Source organism: Martes martes, assembly GCF_963455335.1.
Source record: "Martes martes genome assembly, chromosome: 7".
NCBI classification, from domain to species: domain Eukaryota; kingdom Metazoa; phylum Chordata; class Mammalia; order Carnivora; family Mustelidae; genus Martes; species Martes martes.
The window spans coordinates 6,402,983-6,422,582 of NC_137894.1; the positions used below are offsets into that span (position 1 = coordinate 6,402,983).

At 56.1% G+C, this 19,600-nt stretch overlaps 1 protein-coding gene across 5 annotated transcripts in view; it reads right to left on the reverse strand.

The window, feature by feature from the left end:
- Positions 1-227: 227 nt before the first annotated feature.
- Positions 228-19,600, reverse strand: part of ACAN (aggrecan) — a gene marked incomplete at both ends in the record, with an annotated part of 35,365 nt that continues 15,992 nt past the window's right edge. Inside the window, 8 exons of one of the 5 annotated variants that reach the window (XM_080809364.1) lie at positions 228-304; positions 705-887; positions 1,665-1,809; positions 2,422-2,504; positions 2,843-3,001; positions 5,859-5,972; positions 14,069-16,228; positions 16,391-18,175. In XM_080809364.1, the coding sequence (XP_080665490.1) occupies positions 228-304; positions 705-887; positions 1,665-1,809; positions 2,422-2,504; positions 2,843-3,001; positions 5,859-5,972; positions 14,069-16,228; positions 16,391-18,175 (4,706 nt within the window). Of the gene's footprint in view, positions 305-704; positions 888-1,664; positions 1,810-2,421; positions 2,505-2,842; positions 3,002-5,858; positions 5,973-14,068; positions 18,176-19,600 lie in introns of all 5 variants that reach the window. The other 4 variants (XM_080809365.1, XM_080809362.1, XM_080809363.1 and 1 more) reach the window with 4 other exon arrangements.

The window sequence follows — 19,600 nt, forward strand, 5'->3', positions numbered from 1 at the left end:
TTTGCTTGGCTTTGGCATCGGGGGGGAAAATCAGATGCAGTTTTGGCAATTGGTGGGGGGGGGGCGGGCGGGGCGGTTGCATACACAATGTGGGATTTGTTTTTCTCCTTCTTTAATGGAATTCCTTATATGACAGAAAGCGACAAGAAGGGGACACCATCCGTGTGGGACGTCAGCCTGGCGAGGCTCCTGGGCTCAGCATCCTGGGCGCGTCCTGGAGGCTCCCCTCAGTGGGCCGTGCTGGGGCGGCTCCTCCGTGGGGCCCGTGGGCTCCGCTTCTGTAGTCTGCGCTTGTATGTGGAGGCTGGGGTGGAAGGGAGACCAGAAATCTTGACCGCTTGCTCAACAGGGAGCTGGGGCAGCCCAGCCTCTCCCCACGGGTCCCTCCTCTTCCCCTTCCCCGCAGGAACCACGGGCTCAAGAAGGAAACCTGAGGCTTTGAGCGCTTTCTGGTTTTGATTTTTTCTTGGCACCAATTTGGGCTAAGGGCCTTTGAGCTGGTGTTGAAAAGGAAAGCAGGCTACCTGCTTTTTCCTTCGAGAGCGAGCCCTCCCCGAAGGCAGAGGGAGTGAGTATGAGGGAGTGAGCCCCCGGACAGTGCGGACAGCTGGTGCTCAGGCCCCCCCCGGGAGAGGGCAGGAGGACCTGGTGGCGGGATCTAACACTGTGCCCAGCCAGGGTCGGGGGCGGGGGGCGGTGCTCACGGTCTGTGCAGGTGACCCGAGGCTCCTCCCAGTGCCCGCTGGGCTGGCAGCGGATGGTGGGCACGTGACGCTGGACAAAGCCCTCGGTGCACTGGTACCGCACCAGCGAATTGATCTCATACCGGTCCTTCTTCTGCCCGAAGGTCCTGGCGTGTTCCACCACGGGGGGGTCTCCGCAGGCCACTGTGGGGCAAACACCCTTGAGAAAGTGCGCTCAGAGGGTCTCCCGTGATGGCCCATGCCCGTGATGAGCCGGTGCAGCCCCCTCTGGCTGTGAGGAGACAGCCCAGAGCCCAAGGAAGGGACACCTGGCCCTGAGCGCCGGCTGCTGGCAAAGGGCCGTTTTCGCGCCGTGCTAAGCATCTGGGAACCACTGGTTCTAACATCTGGGCCCCTGTGTGGTTTAGGGCAGCAGGGCAGGAATACAAGGAGGGTCTCGAGGGGACGAGGAAAGGACAACAGAGTGGGAGAAGGGTGGGAAAGGGGCGAGAGCCAGGCAGACGGCCTGTGACTTCTTTATGAAAACAGTGGGACAGAAAGGAGGCCCGGGCAGGGCACAGGAACCAGAGAACCATGTTCGACCAGCACCTCCGTGTCCACAGACTCTGAGCAGAGGATCGGGACCTGACCACTGACACCCCTGGGGACCCCGAAGAGCGCCGGGCTGCCCGGTGTGTCACTTTCTGTGTGTCACTTTCTGTGCAGGTGCCCAGGGGGCTGTACATGTCTGTCCTCCAGCCTGGGACCCTCACCCTCCCTAGGAGTAGGCCTGATCTTGCCACTGGCCCTGAGATGCTGGCACAGGGAGAGCCCCCAACGCCCAGACCAGCGCCAGTCTGCCTGCTGGGCAGGTGAGGGGACAGCAGCACCCAGGAGGCAGGAGATGTGCCCCAGATCCCACAGCAGGAGCCCCAGGGCCTGACCTCAGCCAGGCTGGGCCGCTCCAGGGTGGCCGCTCACCTGTGCCCTTTTTACACGTGAAGGGCAGGTGATAATTGCAGGGCACGTCGTTCCACTCTCCCTTCTCATGCCAGATCATCACCACGCAGTCCTCTCCGCTGACAAAGAAGTTGTCTGGCTGGTTGGGGCGCCAGTTCTCAAATTGCTGGGGGCGGGGTGGGGGTTTGGCAGGGGTGAGGCTGAGGCCAGAGCTCGGCCTGACCCCCGCCGCCTTCTCTGTCTCTGATGAGCCCATGCCACTCCTCCATCGGGCCAGCAGGGGCGGGCCTCACAGGCTGCCTCGTTTGGGTAGGACTGGGCGGTGAAGACGTGGCTCCCAGGTCCAGACTGTCTCCCTAGGCTTCTCCCTCAGGCTTGGCCCTCAGGCGGAGTCCGCTTCTCCCACCCTCCAACTCTGTTCCCATCCACCTCTTCCAGGAAGCCTTCCCTGACTTCCTTTGCCGAGCTGCAGCATTACTATGTGTACTGTCCCTTGGCATCTACGTCACTTCCTGTGGGCCTGCCTCCTTGAGTCGACTGAATCTTCATGGGCAAGGAAGCCCTCAAAGCCTCCGTGTCCCCTTCTGTTGGTGTGCCTGCATTCCGTCATTGTCTGCCTCACCCCTCCTTCATGCCAGCGTTCCTCGACCCGCCCTGGCAGAGAGGACTGAGAGCAGTCCCGGCCGCCAGGGCTCCCAGCCCAGCAGCAGCTCAGTGGGTGCCTCCATTCCCCTCCTCGGGCCCGCCAACTCTCCCCGGTGTCCCTGGCAGAACTCACCAAGGAGTGTCCGTCTGACCAGCGGAAGTCCCCTTCGATGGTCCTGTCATTCAGGCCGATCCACTGGTAGTCTTGGGCGTTGTCTAGAGAGAGGCGTGAGGGTTGGGCATGGCACTGAACACCCTGAGGGTGTCTGAGAACTTGTGCGCACAGACCCGGAGGGGATGGGGGAGTGGCAGGAGGCGGGTGGGCTCCTAGGAACAGGCCACCTGCTTCTATGGCCCTGAAAAGGGTCTCAGCATACGCACGTGAGGAGTGTGCTTCGGACCAGCCCCCAAGCTGGCACGGACTGGCGATACCCACTCCCCAGGGTAAGTCTGCAGCTTCGGGGTGCAGCCCCGGCGGCAGAAACCCCCTTCCTTCCCTCCCTGCCCCCCATCCCTTTAGGCCCCGACACCCCCTCTCCCCACCCCGCACTCACTGTTGACAAACTCCTGCTCCTCGGGGGTGACGATGCTGCTCAGGTGTGACTGTTGGGCCCGACACCGGCTCTCAGCATCCACCCAGCTCTCTCGGTCCGGGAAGTAGCGGTAACAGTGACCCTGGAACTTGGTCCAGCCCTCCTCACACAGCTCCTGGTCTGCAACACAGGTCAGGGGCTTGAAGGGAGAGACCCAGGGGCCGCCTGGGGGTGTCTGGTGTGGCCAGTCCAGTCGTATGCCAGCTGCCTCCATTCACCCCGCCTTCCAGGTCCGTGCCTGAGGGCGGGGCCCATCTAGACGAGGCTCGAGTTGGGAGCCAGGAAGGCCCGGCCCTGGAGCCCCAGAGACTCTGGGTATGTTCCCACCATCTTTCCCTTCTGTCGGCCCCCCAAGCTTTTCTCCTGTCGGACCCCTGCTCTGCAGGGTGGAAGGTGGGGGGTGTCGAGGTTGAAGTGGGGAGGGAGGGAGCTGTGGTGAACGTGTGAAGGGACCAGCAGCAGGCATTGCTGGGGGCGAGAAATGGCACTTGAGGTGGCAGAGAGGGGCAGAAATAAGTCCGGTCCGGGTCTGGAGAAGACTCAGGGCTTTCCATCTGCCGATCTGAGCTGGCCCTGGCTGGGCATGGGATACCGGCCTCTTGGAGGATGAGGAAGCCAACTGGGGGTCCCTGACCCAGGGGCCTTGCCTGTTAATTTAATTTCTTGGTGACAGGTGAGAAGCGGGGGAGCTTCTCTCCTCACAAACCTAAATGGGTAATGGGTTCCGAGTTCAGGAGAAGGACTGGTTTGGAGCTCTTGGAGCAGGCCGGAGGGACAGAGTCTCCCGTAGGCTTGGGAGAGTCATATGACCGCGTCTTCCCATCTCTGCCTTCAGTGACACCACGTCAGGAGCTGTAAATTCCTCAGAGATCGGCAGATGCTACCCCTCAGGGCTCCCCCTTCCTCCTCAGGAGCTAGCTGTTAACCATCAGCCGGTACCCCATGGGACAGAGGGAATTCCCAGACCCTCTCTTCCTCCTTCGCCTGGGGCCTCCCAGGGGAAGGGGTGTTCCTCGGGCCTGCGGGCAAGGCTGGGAACCCCTCAGGCTGTACGGAGCCTCCCTTACTGGGTGCAACCCACAGTCTGGCTGACCCGGGAAGGGAGGACCAGAACCAGAGGGGGAGGCGGCTTGGGGGAAGGGGTGGATGCTAGGCAGAGAGACACTCGGGGAGCCCGAGACGGAGAACGCGAGGAGGCCGGCAGCCCTTGGAGATGAGGCCGAGCAGCAGGAGGGCTGAGCAGAGGCCGCTGGCCCCCTGCAGCCCATGCCTCCTCCAAGGAGCAAGGCAAAGGTCTGCAAAGAAGGTGGCAAGGGGTCCGAGGGGGCTAGGCGCCTGAGCAGGTGAGAGACGGCATTCCAGGGCTGTCGGGGCAACGCGCTGGGCTGAGCAGGCAAACCTGAGCAGGGGTGGGGGGTGGGGGGGGTAACAGCTCTGGGAGGGCCCGGGGCATGCAGGATGGAGGCTCTGGGGAAGCATGAATTCCAGCAAGGCGGGAAGGCGCAGCGGGCCCGGAGCCAAGCCGCAAAGCACCCGCCGGACTGAAATGGGAGAAGAGAGAGAGCCTCGCTTTGCTTAGTTGGGCGACGCCGGCACCATCTCTGCGGCCCGCCAGAGCACACAGCCCGGTGGGGGCCCCGCCTCCACGCTGGGCAGAGCACCTCCTTCCCTAGTCTGGCATCCAAGAGCAGACGTGCCAGACACTCCTCCCCTGTGGCAAATATTTTGGCATCCTGGGAAGAGAGTCCTATAACCCTCCATTCTTCCCCGCAGCCAAGACCCCATGCCTAACTTCTTGGTGTCTCGGGGTGGAGGTGGAGGGTGGGAGGCTGCAGGGAAGGAAGGGGGTCCAGGCCTTTTCTTCCAGAAACCTTAAGTTCCTCCACCAGTCTGTAATCTTGGCAGTGCCTGGAAGGAAGATGCAATCCCAAACTACCTCCCCAGACTGCTTAGGAGTTTCTTTTGCTTTCTGGAAGTTCCTGGGATATCCAACTTGAGCGATCATAGAAAATGGTCTGGAACCCCTACATGCTTCTAGGTCTGTGTGAGTTATTGCTACTAGTAATCACAAGCCCCATCTCCCCCTTTCTGAGTTGGGGTGACTCTGAGGCCTAGGAGGATGGCAGGGGGAGACTAGAAGCACCAGAGTGAGGGAGTGCGGGGGGCGGTGAGCGGGGGGCGAGGCTCAGGGAAGTTCCTGGCACACGGCTTCTGTGACCGAGCCTGGCCCAGATGCAGAAGTGAAGGGGCTGACAAGGCCCAAGAGGGGAAACTCAGCCCCCATCCCTTGTAGCGAGGCTCTGTTCTCTCTGGCCAGCCTTTTGACTTGCACAAGGGCAGGAAAAAGGAAGCACGGGCCAGGAGTGGCACTGACATGGCAGCTGTCACTGGTGATGGGAAGACATTGACATGCAGCAGCAGCCCCTGCCCATGCATGTCATGCTGGTGACACAGAGCTCTCAGGCAGACAAAACAGAACGCTTGCCAGAGAAGAAAGAGGTAGCGTGGCCAGTGTGGCCTGGTGGCTCCCCAGGCCATGGAGGGGCCACAAAAGTCCCACGGGCAATACAGCAGGCCGACACACGCTCATGACCCATAGCTTCCTTCCAGACGAGTGCACGGGATCAGCTCTGTCCTCTTTAGTCTGAGGCACGCACTGACCTCAAGGTGCTATCAGTGGTCTGGAAGCCCTGAAGAAGGTCAGTGTTTTAACGATCCCCCAGGACCCCACCTTCCAGGGCACAGGCTGGCAGGTCTCTCCTATGGTCAGATCAGCCAACGCCCCAGAGGAGGGTTTCCGCAAGAAGAGTGGGACTGAGTGAGGCAGACTTCTCAGTGGGGGCCCCCGAAATGGCTGTCCGGGTGGAGCGTGCGGGCCCCAGCCAGGGCCGAGAGCCTGCGGTTAGAAGGAAGGGTGATGGAGGAGGGGGGGTGGTGCGGCAGTTAGTAACATTAGCTGAAGCCGAGACGGCCGTACCAATCTCACACAGGTCCCCTCGGTAGCTGGGAAGGCATAAGCATGTGAAAGAGTCGATGGCGTCCACGCAGGTGGCTCCATTCAGACAAGGACTTGAGAGGCATTCATCAATGTCTGCAAGAAACCAAGGGCCACCATTAGGACTCCGGCCGGCAGTTCCAGCTTGGCAAGCATCGCAGGTAGGTGCCCTATGGGTGGCCAGCCCTGCTGCTCTCCAGAGCCCTGGGAGGGGTGGCTGGACTTCCTAAGAGCTGTTGCTGCTGCTGCTGCTGCCGCCATATTGGAGCGCTGAGCCAAAGATCCAACCAGGGTTTTCTTGGATGTGTGGGATTCCTGACTGGCAAGCCCGGAGCCCTGGAGGCAGGTTTCCCTGCGGGTGGAGAGATCTGGGGCTTCTGAAGGTGAGCGCCCGCTGGAAGACTGAGCACGCAGCTCCTCCGGGATGCCTTCTCTTGTGAGTTATTTCGAGAGGCTCTGTGTCTGAGCTGGCTCGCGGCGTGACGCTGGTGAGCAAGGACACCGGAAGCCAAGCGCCTGGAGTTTGTTAGAGCTCTTTCTTTTCGGATCTTCCTCTGTAGTTACGAACTGAGGCAAGAGGGCAGGGCACAAACAAGCCGGAGGTGGTCTGGAGAGTACAGAACCATGAGAACATGGCGGCAGGGGCTATCTGCCCGAGACTCGTTCCATCTTTGGGAGTCGCAGACGCCTCCGTCTTCAGTAAATCGGATTCTTTTTTATAAAGGTGAAGCTGGCTGGCATCATTCTCCTGGGGGAAGGAAGAGAAACCAGCCCAGCGTTTCCCCATGTTCCTTCCAGCTTAGGGCCCTAGAACGAGGACATCTCCAGTGAGTCCCAGTTTTCAGACAGGTTCCTTTCTAGCCAGCGGGAGACTAAGATTTGAAGCTGGTGAGCCACTTACTAAGTGGCCAGCCACCACCCTGGGGTATAGCAGGTCTCCATCGACCTCTTCTTTCCAGGCAGGCTCTTCCTCCCTTCTGTTCTTCTGGCCCAAGACGTTCTTTCTGACCCAACTTCTTGGTGGGACTGGAACTGGTAAGCCACTGGCCTCCATTTTTCATCCATCAGCCAAGGTGAGAAGTGAATCCCCTAATCCGGTCTTTCTGCCTCGTTCTGAGAAGCCAGGAACCTGGGGGTCTCTAACTGTCTTCGTATTTCTACTACAAAGGCTCCTGCTGGTTTTCTCTGGGTACCTTCCCCTGGGAACATGATAGAAGGTATTGTGAAGCTTTTCTCCCCAGATCAGTAAGATTCTGCAACGAATGGGTGCCACTGGCCATTGGGGCATCATGATATATAAGGCTAAGCCTTGGCGTACGCAGCTGTGTTCACACAACCTTCAGGACCCGACATGTCCATGGGTGGTGTCCACGTGATCAGCGTCCCAAACACCTTCCAGGATTAGTTCCTGCCTCTCAGGACAGCAGATTAGACCTCAAAGTCCATCCCCTCTTAAGAAGGCAAAAGCACATTCCTGTGGATCCTTTTCGCAGGCTGGTGAGCAGTAGACGTCTTCTGAACCAGAGTTAGGTTTGGGCAGTGGGTGGCCTGAAAACCTCGGGTCCTCAGGCACCTTTCTGTTCCCACGGACTTCGTAGCTTCATCTCAGGGAGCGTGCGCCACGGATTAGACACCAACAGTTCCAAGGTCGGAACTGTTCCAAGCAAAACCAAAATGCATGGAGGAACTGACGGGAGTCCCAGCATGCACTTGGATTCCCAGCATGCACTTGGATTCCCAGCAGCAGCAGTAGCAGCAATAGGTCAGGCCGGTGGGCCGGGCGGAAGCTGGGGGCTACTCAACGGGAGCCCCTGTTCTCTTGTGTCCATTAGCGTCATTATGGGATGTGGGAAGCACCGGGCGAGGGGGGCTTAAGCAAACGGAGGCGCTAAAGCAGTTGTAGAGAGCAGGGGACAGGAGTGGCCTGTGGGCGGAAGAGCTGGATGGCAACCCCACCGCGGGGGAAGGGCGGAGGAGGAGGAGGCCCCAGGGAGGTCGGGCCAGGTGGCCTCCCTTGTCCTAGAAGCTTATTTCACATCATTCGCCCCCTGGTGGCCCAGAGACCGGGGCTGGGGGGGCCGTGTTGTTTTTCTCCTGGCTTTGGCACCCGATCTGAGAAGGTTGCAGGGGAGAGATGGTCCCCGAAACTCAGGGTACCCGTCCCCGGGTTCAGAAGCTGTTTTGTGCAGGGCCCAGGGTTCACAGATGAGAAGGGAAGGAGGGCCAAAATGCTGAAGACCACAGAGCCTGTGGGTGCCCGCAGGGCAGTGGAGAGAGGCCTTCTGCGCAGGAAGGGGGCCCGGCGTTCTGTGCGGGGCTTTCTCGTGAGCTGCTCACGTCTGCCAGGCCTCATCTCCTCTCCCTCCGGCCTTGCAGTGCCCATACCTCTTTCTGTGAAGGGCAAATGGGTTGTTGCTCATCTTCTGGAACCACGAGAGAAGGTGAGCTGGGCTGAGCACAAAGAGGGTGGGGACCCAGACAGGCTGCCAGCAGGTGGGGGGACGGGAAGGGCTTTGGGCAATGGGCAGACTGCATGAAGGAAGAGAAGGAAGAGAAGGAACCGATCTCTCTCATGAATCTTCTCTGAGACAGACAGTATGGCTTCCACACGCTTTACCCTTCCAACAGCCCCAGGGCGCAGAGGTCATGTGTCCCAAAGTACAGGTAAGGAAACAAAGGACGTAGCCTGCCCGTGTTGGTAAGCTGGGCAGACAGACTGGAAGAGACGGAGGCAAGAATCAGACACTCAGGCTGCAAGTTGCGCCTCTGTCCTCTGTGAAGGGAGAGGGTCACTGAAGTCTTGGATCTCAGTATCTCACTATCATTTCTGCTGCACCAGGCCAAGAGCTCCCCTATTGTTTCACCAGGGACCCTGGGGAGGGTCAGAACTCTGAGTCCTCTTCCCACTACTATAACCAAAAGGGATGATTTTTTTCCTGCACCAGACCCTAACTTAGGGGAGACAAGAACTAAGAGCCCCCAGTAAAGGTGAGGGGAATAAGATACTTCCAAATAATCACTTTGGCATCTGAATTGGGGCACTCAGGCCTCCGCCCTGAATAGGCCTTGGCTGGCTTTTGCTTATGTCAGAGATAAGGACCTCCAAACAAGAGAGTTTATTTGGCTCATAGGAAAAGGCTGAATGAAGACAGCAGGTACTTTTACTCAAAGGATACCCAACTAAAAGGGTTGCCAATCATAAAGAATATATGAATGGTATTCAAGTTGTTCAGTGCACAACCTGTGCAGCTTATGTGTTGACCCTGGACCTAACTTTCCTGGACAAACATGGAAGAAAATCCCCTCCCTCAAGAAGCACAGAGATGGGGCGCCTGGGTGGCTCAGTTGTTGAGCTTCTGCCTTCGGCTCAGGTCATGATCCCAGCATCCTGGGATCGAGGCCCATATCGAGCTCCCTGCTCAGCAGGGAGCCTGCTTCTCCTTCTCCAGCTCCCCTGTGTTTGTGTTCCCTCTCTTGCTATCTCTCTCTGTCATAAATAAATTTAAAAAAAAAAGAAGAAGAAGAACAGAGACAATTTCTTAACTCAGTGGACGTCCTACAACCTGCCAAGACCTAGGATCAATCAGATGGCCAGAACTGAGTAAACACACTTGCTTTCTGGTGTATCACAATTGACAGAAGGTTTATAAGAACATATTTGTCAGTTTCAATTTGCTTTTAAATAAACATAATTAAGTTAACCAATATGCTATAATTATACTATCAAGTCTTTTATATTTTTAAAGTTTGATCCTGAATATAAGTTTAATAGCATGCATCTTAAATTCAATCACAGTTGACCTTTGAACTAACATGGGTTTGTGTGTTGTCTGCTTATATGCAGATTTTTTAAAATACAGTACTGTAAACGTGTTTTCTCTTTCTTATGATTTTTTTTCTATTTTTTTTTTAATTAAGTAAGCTCTATGCCCAACATGGGGCTTGAACTCATGACCCTGAGATCAAAAGTCACACGTTCTACCTACTGAGCCAGCCAAGAGCCCCCCTTTTATGATTTTCTGAATAACATTTTCTTGTCTTCAACTTACTTTATTATAAGAATATAGTAAATAGTACGTATATCATACAAACTAAGTATTACTTGACTTTCTGCTATTACTAAGGCTTCTGGTCAACAGGAGGCTATTAGTAGTTAAGTATTTGGGGAGTCAGAATTTATATGCAGATTTTCAATTTGTGGGGGACTGGCACCTCTAACCCCCGGTGCTGTTCAAGGGTCGACTAGTCCCTGTTCAAATCTGCCCATTGACTTTTCCGTTATGTCGTGTCATGAAGGTGTGATTTGTATTTGCACTTGTAACCCTGTATTTTCCCTTGCTTTGACAACATCCCCTTCCCCCTGAGGCTAAGATTTCACTGAAATTCCAACCTCCCTGCTCCAGGGGAAGAGACATGTCAAATCATAGATCAGAGCCTCAAACCTACAGAATGAAGAGTCAGTAAGACGGAAAAGAAGCTGATTGAATTCTGAGTTCATGCCCTCCTAACCCAGGAATTTAGAGAAATCCACCCAGCACCAGTGATTGCTGGAAAACTGGATGTTGAGATCTGATTCGAACAGAATGTCTCAACCTTAGCAGAACAGAATCACTGCGGTGGTTAACAAAAATTTTTAAAAGATCTTTTGAACTACCAATGCCAGAAGCCCTCTTCAGACCAGTTCTGCTGGGGCCAGAAATCTCAACAAATGTCAGCAACAGAAGTGGGGGGGGGGGGTTGCTGCTTTTTAAGTGGATCAGAATGGGGGAGGTAGCCCTACTTCTTCAATCGCTAGGAAATCTGAGTATTCACTAAACATTATGTTCATTTCGACGTCAAGTGTGCAGATGACTCATTTATCAAGAACTTGCTTATGGAATGCTGACTTAGCAAGATGATGGCAATTGTCACGTATATTCTCTTAAGGGCTACATAACAGCCTCCAGCCTCATTTATTAGGTGGAAGGTTACCCCGAGTATTCAAATACTGCCACAGGAATAATGCGACATTTTGCTGCTTCTGGGGCCTGGAGAACACCCCCCCCCCCGCACTGTCTTTCAATAGCTTGTGCTTGCGGGTTCTAGCTCAAGACCACGGTGGGTCACCTGCAGAGGCGGAATGCTATCTGCAGGCCTTCTGGAAGCATCCTTACCACCTGCTCTTTAGAGATGATAAAGTTCTCCCTAACCAGTGGTGTGAGAGATGGGGAGGGGGAAGCGATGCCTCTTGGGGGGGCCCAGACGCTGCACACAGGTGCTCTTAATCCTCAGCCCTGGCTGCACCCCGGAGTCGCCTGGGCAGTCTTAAAAACTCCAATGCCAAGGCCATAGGACCATTTCAATCAGAATCTGGGGGAGTGGGACCCCAGACATCAGGAGGTTCTTAAAGCTGAGAACCACTACTTTGAACCTATTACAAATGAGGTCCCAAGGGATGGCCAAGCCCCACTTCTAAACCTCTCTCCAGTCTAGCGGCTCTGAAGTTCATCTCCCAAGCAAAGACTAGCAGCTGCCTCTTGTGTTCGAGGGAGGGCTTCTTACTTAGCGGGGCGTGTGAAACAAGTGAGTGAAGACCCCAGTTCTGGATTTGACTCCCTCGGAGGAGCTGTCGCTTCAGATGGGGATAACTGCCAAGCTACACACAGAGCTGTCTGGGAAGGAATCGTGGGGGCAGAAAGCACTGTGGGGGTACACATCAGAGAAAGGACTTGCTAAAAGGGAGAGAGGTGTCAGGAGGTACAAACACCAGGGCAAGGGGTTTCCGGTCCTGGCAGCTGTCCCGGAAGTCCTGCTGGGCCCTGAGTCTGCTCCCCTCTGACTCAGGCCGTGTCCAGGAGCACGTCACCCGGGACAGGCGCCCCTGCTGCTCCCCACCAGCCATACCCAGAGGGAGGACGGACTCTGCCCTCCCATCGGGGTGGATGATGGAGGGATGCGGCTGGAGTCCCAGGGGTCACCGTGGCCCCGTGACACTATCCCCTAGGTGGTAAGGCTGATTGCCCGAGGAGAGCCCACCCTCTGGCCACAGAGGCCCACAGTGCTCTTACTCATGGCCCCACCATGCGACCAGAGATCGACCCCAGTGGAGGAAAGAGTGAATCCGCAGTCACCTTAGGACCTGCTTACACGGACTCTTTCCGGTGTAAGGGCCAAGTATACAGCATATTTACGTGATGGGAGCAATATATTATGAAGTATTAATTTGCGTGTCCATAAATATATGCAAACACAAAATCTTTCTTTGTATATGATGTGATGACTATTAGGAGATAGCTGCCCGGCCCTAGTTGTCTCATGGGATCTGCTTTCCCCCAGGATTCATGGCTCTGATTCTGCCTGTGTCAGAGGAATGAAGCCCTTCTAGGAAAGACTCTGGGCAGAGGCTGGGGTAAGGGCGCGGGGGCAGTGCAGACACCTACCCCGAGAATACAGGCTTGGAGGTACCGGGCATCTGTTCCCTTAAGGGTGCTGATGGGACAAGAGGAAACGTCCTCATGGCCACAGGTCTCGATGTGTTCAGGGAACACAGGCAGATCCTCATTGTCTCCTTCTGGGGTGCCACCTCCAATCAGAGGACCCCCACCCCTGGGCTCCTCACCTGTCCCGCAGGCTGCTTGACCCATGAAAAATGACAGAGCCCCAGGGCAGTGGGGGCCGAGGGGCCAGACGCGGCTAGATCAAGTGCCCCAGCAGCTGGGGGTGGTAGGCAGTGCCCGTCATTTCCTTCAGGTCAAGAAGGGGACCCAAACCCCACCCAGGTCTGAGCATGGAGGGGCGAGCAGGGGCTTTCCTGCAGAGGGTGGCTCTGACAGTGCAAGGCAGCCCCCTTGGGGCTTCCCTCCCGGGGCCCAGGAGGCATGACCGGCTCGACCCCACTGATGTCCTAGCTCCACACTTCCTGAAAGTCACGGATGTTGTCTTCAAAATTCAAGCATATTTGGCATTTGACTCATAAAACAATCATTGGCTTAACAAAAAAAGGAACTATTTCCCGGTTTAATTACTTGAACTTTTTTCCCCGAAAGTGCCATGTAGACTAGATTTTCCAGAGAGACGTGCCATGTTTACCCTGTGGCGTCTACCCTGCGGTGTCACTGTGCCCCTCTCCTTCTTGGTCTGGGAAGCCTGAGCCTCAGCGGGCCTTGGTCACCTCCTCCTGCCTGCGGCCCCTTCTGGGGAATAAAGGGGTCCCCCTTGTTCCCCTGCCTGTCCCCCCACGGTCGACGAGGGGCTTAGCTATGTTGCAATGCTTGCCAATGTGGCCGGGGTGGGGGGCATGGGCGGGAGATGGGTCCCTCCGTCTCCCGGCAGTTCCCACAGGGCCCCTCGGCACGGGACCCGATGGGGCCGCAGCTCCCGGGGAGACACTGAGCAGCGAGACCGCAGCTGCCTGCCGGAGGTGCAGCCTCGCCTCTGAGACTCTGAGGTTGGGGCACAAAATCCCTGAAGCCCATGAGGCTGGCTCTGGGTCAGCATGTTTCTGGGGACTCTGGGGACCTGGCCCCAGCATCTCGGGTGGGGGGACTCTCTGACTGGGAGAGGTCTCTCGGCCCAGAGGGAGGGACAAGGGAGCCCCAGGCAAAAAGCAAAGGAAAATATCAGCCTCCTGTGCCCGGTGCCTAGGCTGTGTCAAAGTGAGACCGTGGTACGGAGAAGGCACCTGTGCCGGGGTCGGGGTCGGGGGGGGACCAAAGTCAGGACAGCCGGCGTGACGCTTCAGGTCTTTACATCATGCAGGTCTTAACCCTACATGAAGTTAATATCTGGGCATAGATGTCATCAAATTCATTCTCTCCTCTCACACGAACTCCATGGGAAAGGGGCGCGAGTAGAATTTCTAGCACTATCTGAAGAGTCCCCCTTCTCTCTCCCTGTGCCAAGCACAGACAGTTGGACTCACGTCTAATTGCTCTTGGGATGTAACTCCACTGCAACCCGAGCAAGCACGAGCCTCCAAGTGTGCGCCGGGTGCGAAGTTAGATGCTAAGTACTTGTTCGGTATGTATTTATATCCTGTTTACTAGTCCCTGGTACTCTTCCCACCTTCCAGATGAGGCTCAGAGAGATTAAGAAACTTGCCTGAGGCTACACAGCTGGCCTGTAGAGGAGCGTGAGTTGACGCTGCCTCTCACTACACTACAGTCTGAACTCCCCGAACACACTGAAAGGAGAAAAAAACATCGCGACCGTACCTGGAGCGGTTGGTGCTGATTCATCTGTCCCTCGTGGAGAAGTGGGGATGGAAACATCTGTGGGGAAGGTGGCTGTTTCGGCTGTTTGGGTCTCTTCTCCTGAGTGCAAGGGGCTTGAGGACTCGATTTCTAGAGGCGCCTCTGCAGGGCGCTGGGTCTGCTGGATCCACTCGGACTCTGGGACGCTGGGGCTCATGACAACATCCAGCCCTGACGTGGCACTGGACAGGTCTCCGCTGACTTCAGTCCTGTCTCCAGATGTCATCGGAGTGGCCGAAGGCCAGCCTGACGCCTCTGTGCCCACAGCATAGGTGCTGGTCGGCTCCTCTTGTACTCCCGGGGTGGCCGAGCCTTCCCTGGGGCCTTCAGGAAAGGCAGAGGCGCTGCTGCTCACTCCCAGGCCTGAGGCCCCCTCCACATCTGCTTCAGGGAAGGCGGAGGTACCTTCACCTACCTCAGCGGCCCCGGAAGCTCGTCCACTGGCCTCAGGGGCGGCAGACGCCCCCACCCCAGCCTCAGGAAAGACAGGCGTCTGGCTGCTGGATTCCGGGACTGATGACGCTTCTAGCCCAGCCCCGGGGAACGTTGGTGTAGCTCCACTAACTTCCCCAGATGCAGCGGCTTCTCCACTGGACTCAAACAGCTGGGGGGTATGTGTCACAGGGGGTCTTTGGGCAAGTTCCTGGGAAACAGTTGGTTCGGTGACACCCTCCACGAACTCTGAAGTGATTAAAGTAACTTCTGGAAGCCCCGAGGCCTCCCCACTGGTGCTTGTGGCTGTAGAGGAATCTCCACTTACATCCACGGTGCCAGAAAGGTCCCCACTAAAATACGGAGTACCCGATGGCTCTCCACTGGGCTCCAGCAGCCCGGACGGCAGCCCGCTTAGGTCCAAAACCCCCGAGTGGTCTCCAGACACGTCTGGTGCTCCAGAATGGGCCCCGCTGAGTTCCAAAATGCCCGAAGGCCCTTCTCCTGCTTCCTGGGCTGTCGGAGCCTGAGTGATGGATTCCACCAAAGTTCTGTCTACAAGAGACACAGTGGGGAGCCCAGATGGGAGTCCACTGCTGTCATAGGCTCCCGAGGGTGGGCTGCTCCCACTCTCTGCTCCAGAGGATTCTCCACTGACTTCAGCTACTCCACTTGGAAGGCCACTGAATTCTGGAGGCTGGGATGTCAACCCGCTGGAGTCAACTGCTCCGGAAGATTGGCCACTGACATCCACAATCCCAGATACGCCCGAGACATCTGCCTCCCCTGAAGGGAGTCCACTGACTTCCACAGACCCTAAACCTTCTTCTTCTTTAAACACAGTTGGGGTCACTTCAACCAAACTGGTGTCCACAAATGTAATTCCAGAAGACTCGCCACTGCCACTCGTGGTCCCGGAAACCAGGCCAGGGACTCCAGAAGTTGTCCCGCTGAACTCTGGCAACCCTGATGGCTGCCCACTGATATCACGGATCCCAGATTCTTCTCCACTGAGGTCGGTTATGCCAAATGGTGGGCCACTGCCAGAAAGAACTCCAGAGGCTTCTCCACTGACATCTGGTTGTCCGGAGGGCAGTCCGCTAAGCTCGGTTACTCCAGATGTTTCCCCAGAAAACCCTGATGGCTGTCCACTGACCTCAAAAAGCCCAGATGTTCCCCCACTGATGTCAGGAAACCCTGATGGCTGTCCACTGACACCAAAGAATCCAGATGTTTCCCCACTGATATCAGGAGACCCAGATGCTTGGCCACTGAGTTCAGCTCCTGAAGGGAGGCCACTAACTGCCCCACTAATGTCCAGCTCACTGAAGGGCAGTCCTGACGTTTCTCCAGCACCGCTGATGCCAATAGTTCCCCTCCCTTCCAGTTCACTTGCACTGGTAGTTGTGACCACTTCCACCAAGGTAGTATCCACTAGGGAGACAGTTGGGAATCCAGAGGGAAGTCCACTAAAGTCAGGTAGACCAGAGGATGGGCCACTTCCAAGGTCCATCCCTGAATACTCACCACTAAACCCTGAAGGAAGGCCACTTGCTTCTGGAGCTTGCCCACTTCCCACAGTTCCAGAAGGTATTCTGCCAAAGTCCAAGGCTCCAGAAGCTGAACCAATTGAGTCTTCTTTTCCAGAGGGTAACCCGCTGAGATCCTCAGCGCCAGAAACAGAGGTCTCTAGACCCTCCCCTCCTGAAGGCAATCCACCAAGGTCCTCTACTCCAGAAGCAGAGGTCTCTAGACCTTCTCTTCCAGAAGGAAGTCCACTGAGGTCCCCTATTCCAGAGGCAGAGGCTTCTGGGCCTTCTTCAGAAGACAGCCCACTGAGGTCCCCTACACCAGAGGCAGAAGTCTCTAGACCTTCTCTTCCAGAAGGAAGTCCACTGAGGTCCCCTACTCCAGAAGCAGAGGCTTCTGGAACTTCTCCAGAAGGTAGCCCACTGAGGTCCCCTACTCCAGAGGCAGAAGCTTCTCCAGAAGGCAACCTGCTGAGGTCCCCTACACCAGAGGTAGAGGTCTCTATTCCTTCTCCTCCAGAAGGAAGTCCACTGAGGTCCCCTACTCCAGAGGCAGAGACTTCTGGACCTTCTCCAGAAGGTAGCCGGCTGAGGTCCTCTACTCCAGAGGCTGAGACTTCTGGACCTTCTCCAGAAGGAAGTCCACCGAGGTCCTCTACTCCAGAGGCTGAGACTTCTGGACCTTCTCCAGAAGGTAGCCGGCTGAGGTCCTCTACTCCAGAGGCAGAGACTTCTGGACCTTCTCCGGAAGGTAGCCGGCTGAGGTCCTCAACTCCAGAGGCAGAGACTTCTGGACCTTCTCCGGAAGGTAGCCGGCTGAGGTCCTCTACTCCAGAGGCTGAGACTTCTGGACCTTCTCCAGAAGGAAGTCCACCGAGGTCCTCTACTCCAGAGGCTGAGACTTCTGGACCTTCTCCAGAAGGAAGTCCACCGAGGTCCTCTACTCCCGAAACTGAGACTTCTGGACCTTCTCCAGAAGGTAACCCACTGAGGTCCTCAACTCCAGAGGCAGAGACTTCTGGACCTTCTCCAGAAGGTAACCCACTGAGGTCCTCAACTCCAGAGACAGAGACTTCTGGACCTTCTCCAGAAGGTAACCCACTGATGTCCTCTATTCCAGAGGCAGAGACTTCTGGACCTTCTCCAGAAGGTAACCCACTGATGTCCTCTATTCCAGAGACAGAGACTTCTGGACCTTCTCCAGAAGGCAGCCTGCTGAGGTCCTCTACTCCAGAGGCAGAGACTTCTGGACCTTCTCCAGAAGGCAGCCTGCTGAGGTCCTCAACTCCAGAGGCAGAGACTTCTGGACCTTCTCCAGAAGGTAACCCACTGAGGTCCTCAACTCCAGAGGCAGAGACTTCTGGACCTTCTCCAGAAGGTAACCCACTGAGGTCCTCTACTCCAGAGACAGAGACTTCTGGACCTTCTCCAGAAGGTAACCCACTGATGTCCTCTATTCCAGAGACAGAGACTTCTGGACCTTCTCCAGAAGGCATCCTGCTGAGGTCCTCTACTCCAGAGGCAGAGACTTCTGGACCTTCTCCAGAAGGCAGCCCGCTGAGTTCCCCTACTCCAGAGGCAGAGGTCTCTAGGCCCTCACCTCCAACTTTAGGAATGCTGGACCATGGAATTTTATCTTCATCCCCTGAAGCCAGTCCACTTCCCACAGGAAGGCCTGAGCCCACAGCAGAGGTGAGCCCACTGGCGTCAAGATCTTCAGAGGGCAGTCCGCTTGCACTTTCTCCTGAGGGTTGCGCACTGGAGTCCAGACGTCCTGAAACTTCTCCACTGCCTGTGAAGTCACCACTGACTTCAGGTACCCCGGATACTTCCCCAGAGCCTGGCAGCTCAGTCCCACTGGGCACTGGGGGTGAAAGTGTGGACAGCTCCTCCCAGGGGAACGAAGGCTCCTCTGAGGTGGATGGCTCTTCTGAGGGGGACGGCTCTTCTGACGGGGACGGCTCCTCTGACGGGGACGGCTCCTCTGAGGGGGACGGCTCCTCTGAGGGCGATGGCTCCACTGAGGCTGAGGGCACTTCTGTTCCAGAAGGGCCTTCTGTGCTCTCCTCTGTTGCTGTGCTGGTGGAAGGCCATGTTGGAGGGATCCCTGGAGGAAAGGAAGAAGATGAGGTGTGGATTTAGTAACTCTGCTCTATTGGAGCCTCACCCATTCCTTCCACAGTAAAACTTTTCTTCAGAGGTGTGCTCAGACGTCTTCTAATGGAACCTTGCACAGTGTCTGGGGAAGGAAGGAGGGTGGGGCCCAGGAAGCTGTGCTCTTTGAGACTCCAGGGGGCGCCATCCACAGCCCATGCAAGTAGGGGTCTGGCTCCCATGGAAAGTAATGGAGGTCCCCTCTCCAGTACCTCCACACCATCACCTCATTTAGCTAAACCCATGATTTGCAAAGTGTGCTCCCTACACTGGCAGCCTTAGCATTACCAGCAATACAAGCATTCTCCGGGAGCCTGACAGAAAAGCAGACTCTCAGAGCTCCCCCACCTCCCAGTCCCTCTGGGGACTCTACGGTGGGGGTAGCATGTCATCTTTTTTTCCCCCCAACTTTTATTTTTTTAAATATTTATTTGTTTATTTTAGAAAAAGGGATAGAGCGTGAGCGGGGGAGAGGGGCAGAGAGGGAGACAAGCAGACTCCCCACTGAGTGGGGAGCCCAACACAGGGCTCAATCCCAGGACCCTGAGTGGAAACCACGAGTCAGACACTTAACCAACTAAGCTGCCCAGGCGTGTCATCTTTCAATAAGCCCCTTCCCCACTGCCCCCCGACCCTGGAACCCTCATGATGCTGATGCCCCTTCAAGTTTGAGAATCACTCATCCAATCCCATCCCTCTGAGGCAGGGGAGGCCAGGTAGTACTGTTTGCAAAAATACATCAACTTTTCCAATTCTGAGACTGCTACTGCAGAGGACTGGGAAACCAAAGCGGAAAAAGTCTCATCATTCTAAATAATCACGGTTGCATTCTTTTCCTTCCCTCTTGTTTCTACCTTTTGCATTTAAAAATAACCCAGCTGGCTGGGGCACCTGGATGGCTCAGTCAGTTGAGCGTCTGGCTCTTGGCTTCGGCTCAGGTCATGATCTCAGGGTCATGAGATGGAGACCCGAGTCGGGCTCTGTGCTCAGCACGGGAGTGTGCTTAAGATTCTCTCTCTCCCTCAGCGCCTCCCCGCGCTTGCCTGCACACACACGCTTTCTCTCTCTCAAATAAATACATAAACTAAAAAAACAAACAAAAAGAAGACCCAACAAAATGCCTAGCTGGGATTGGAGCTTGCACATTCTTTTGGGCTTATTTCTTAGGCAGAGAACCCGAGCCAAGCAGATGCTAGTCCCACTGGGCAGGCTCACAGCCTACTCTGGCTTACAGGAGAATCCTGGAGGTAGGTGTGGGGTTCAGGATAGTAGTGGAGGCTTGCAAGAGGGCGTTAGGTGGAGACAGATATATAAAATATACATATATACCGGAAACATTCTGGAGTAACCACTTACAGTCATGATAAAACATTTCTCT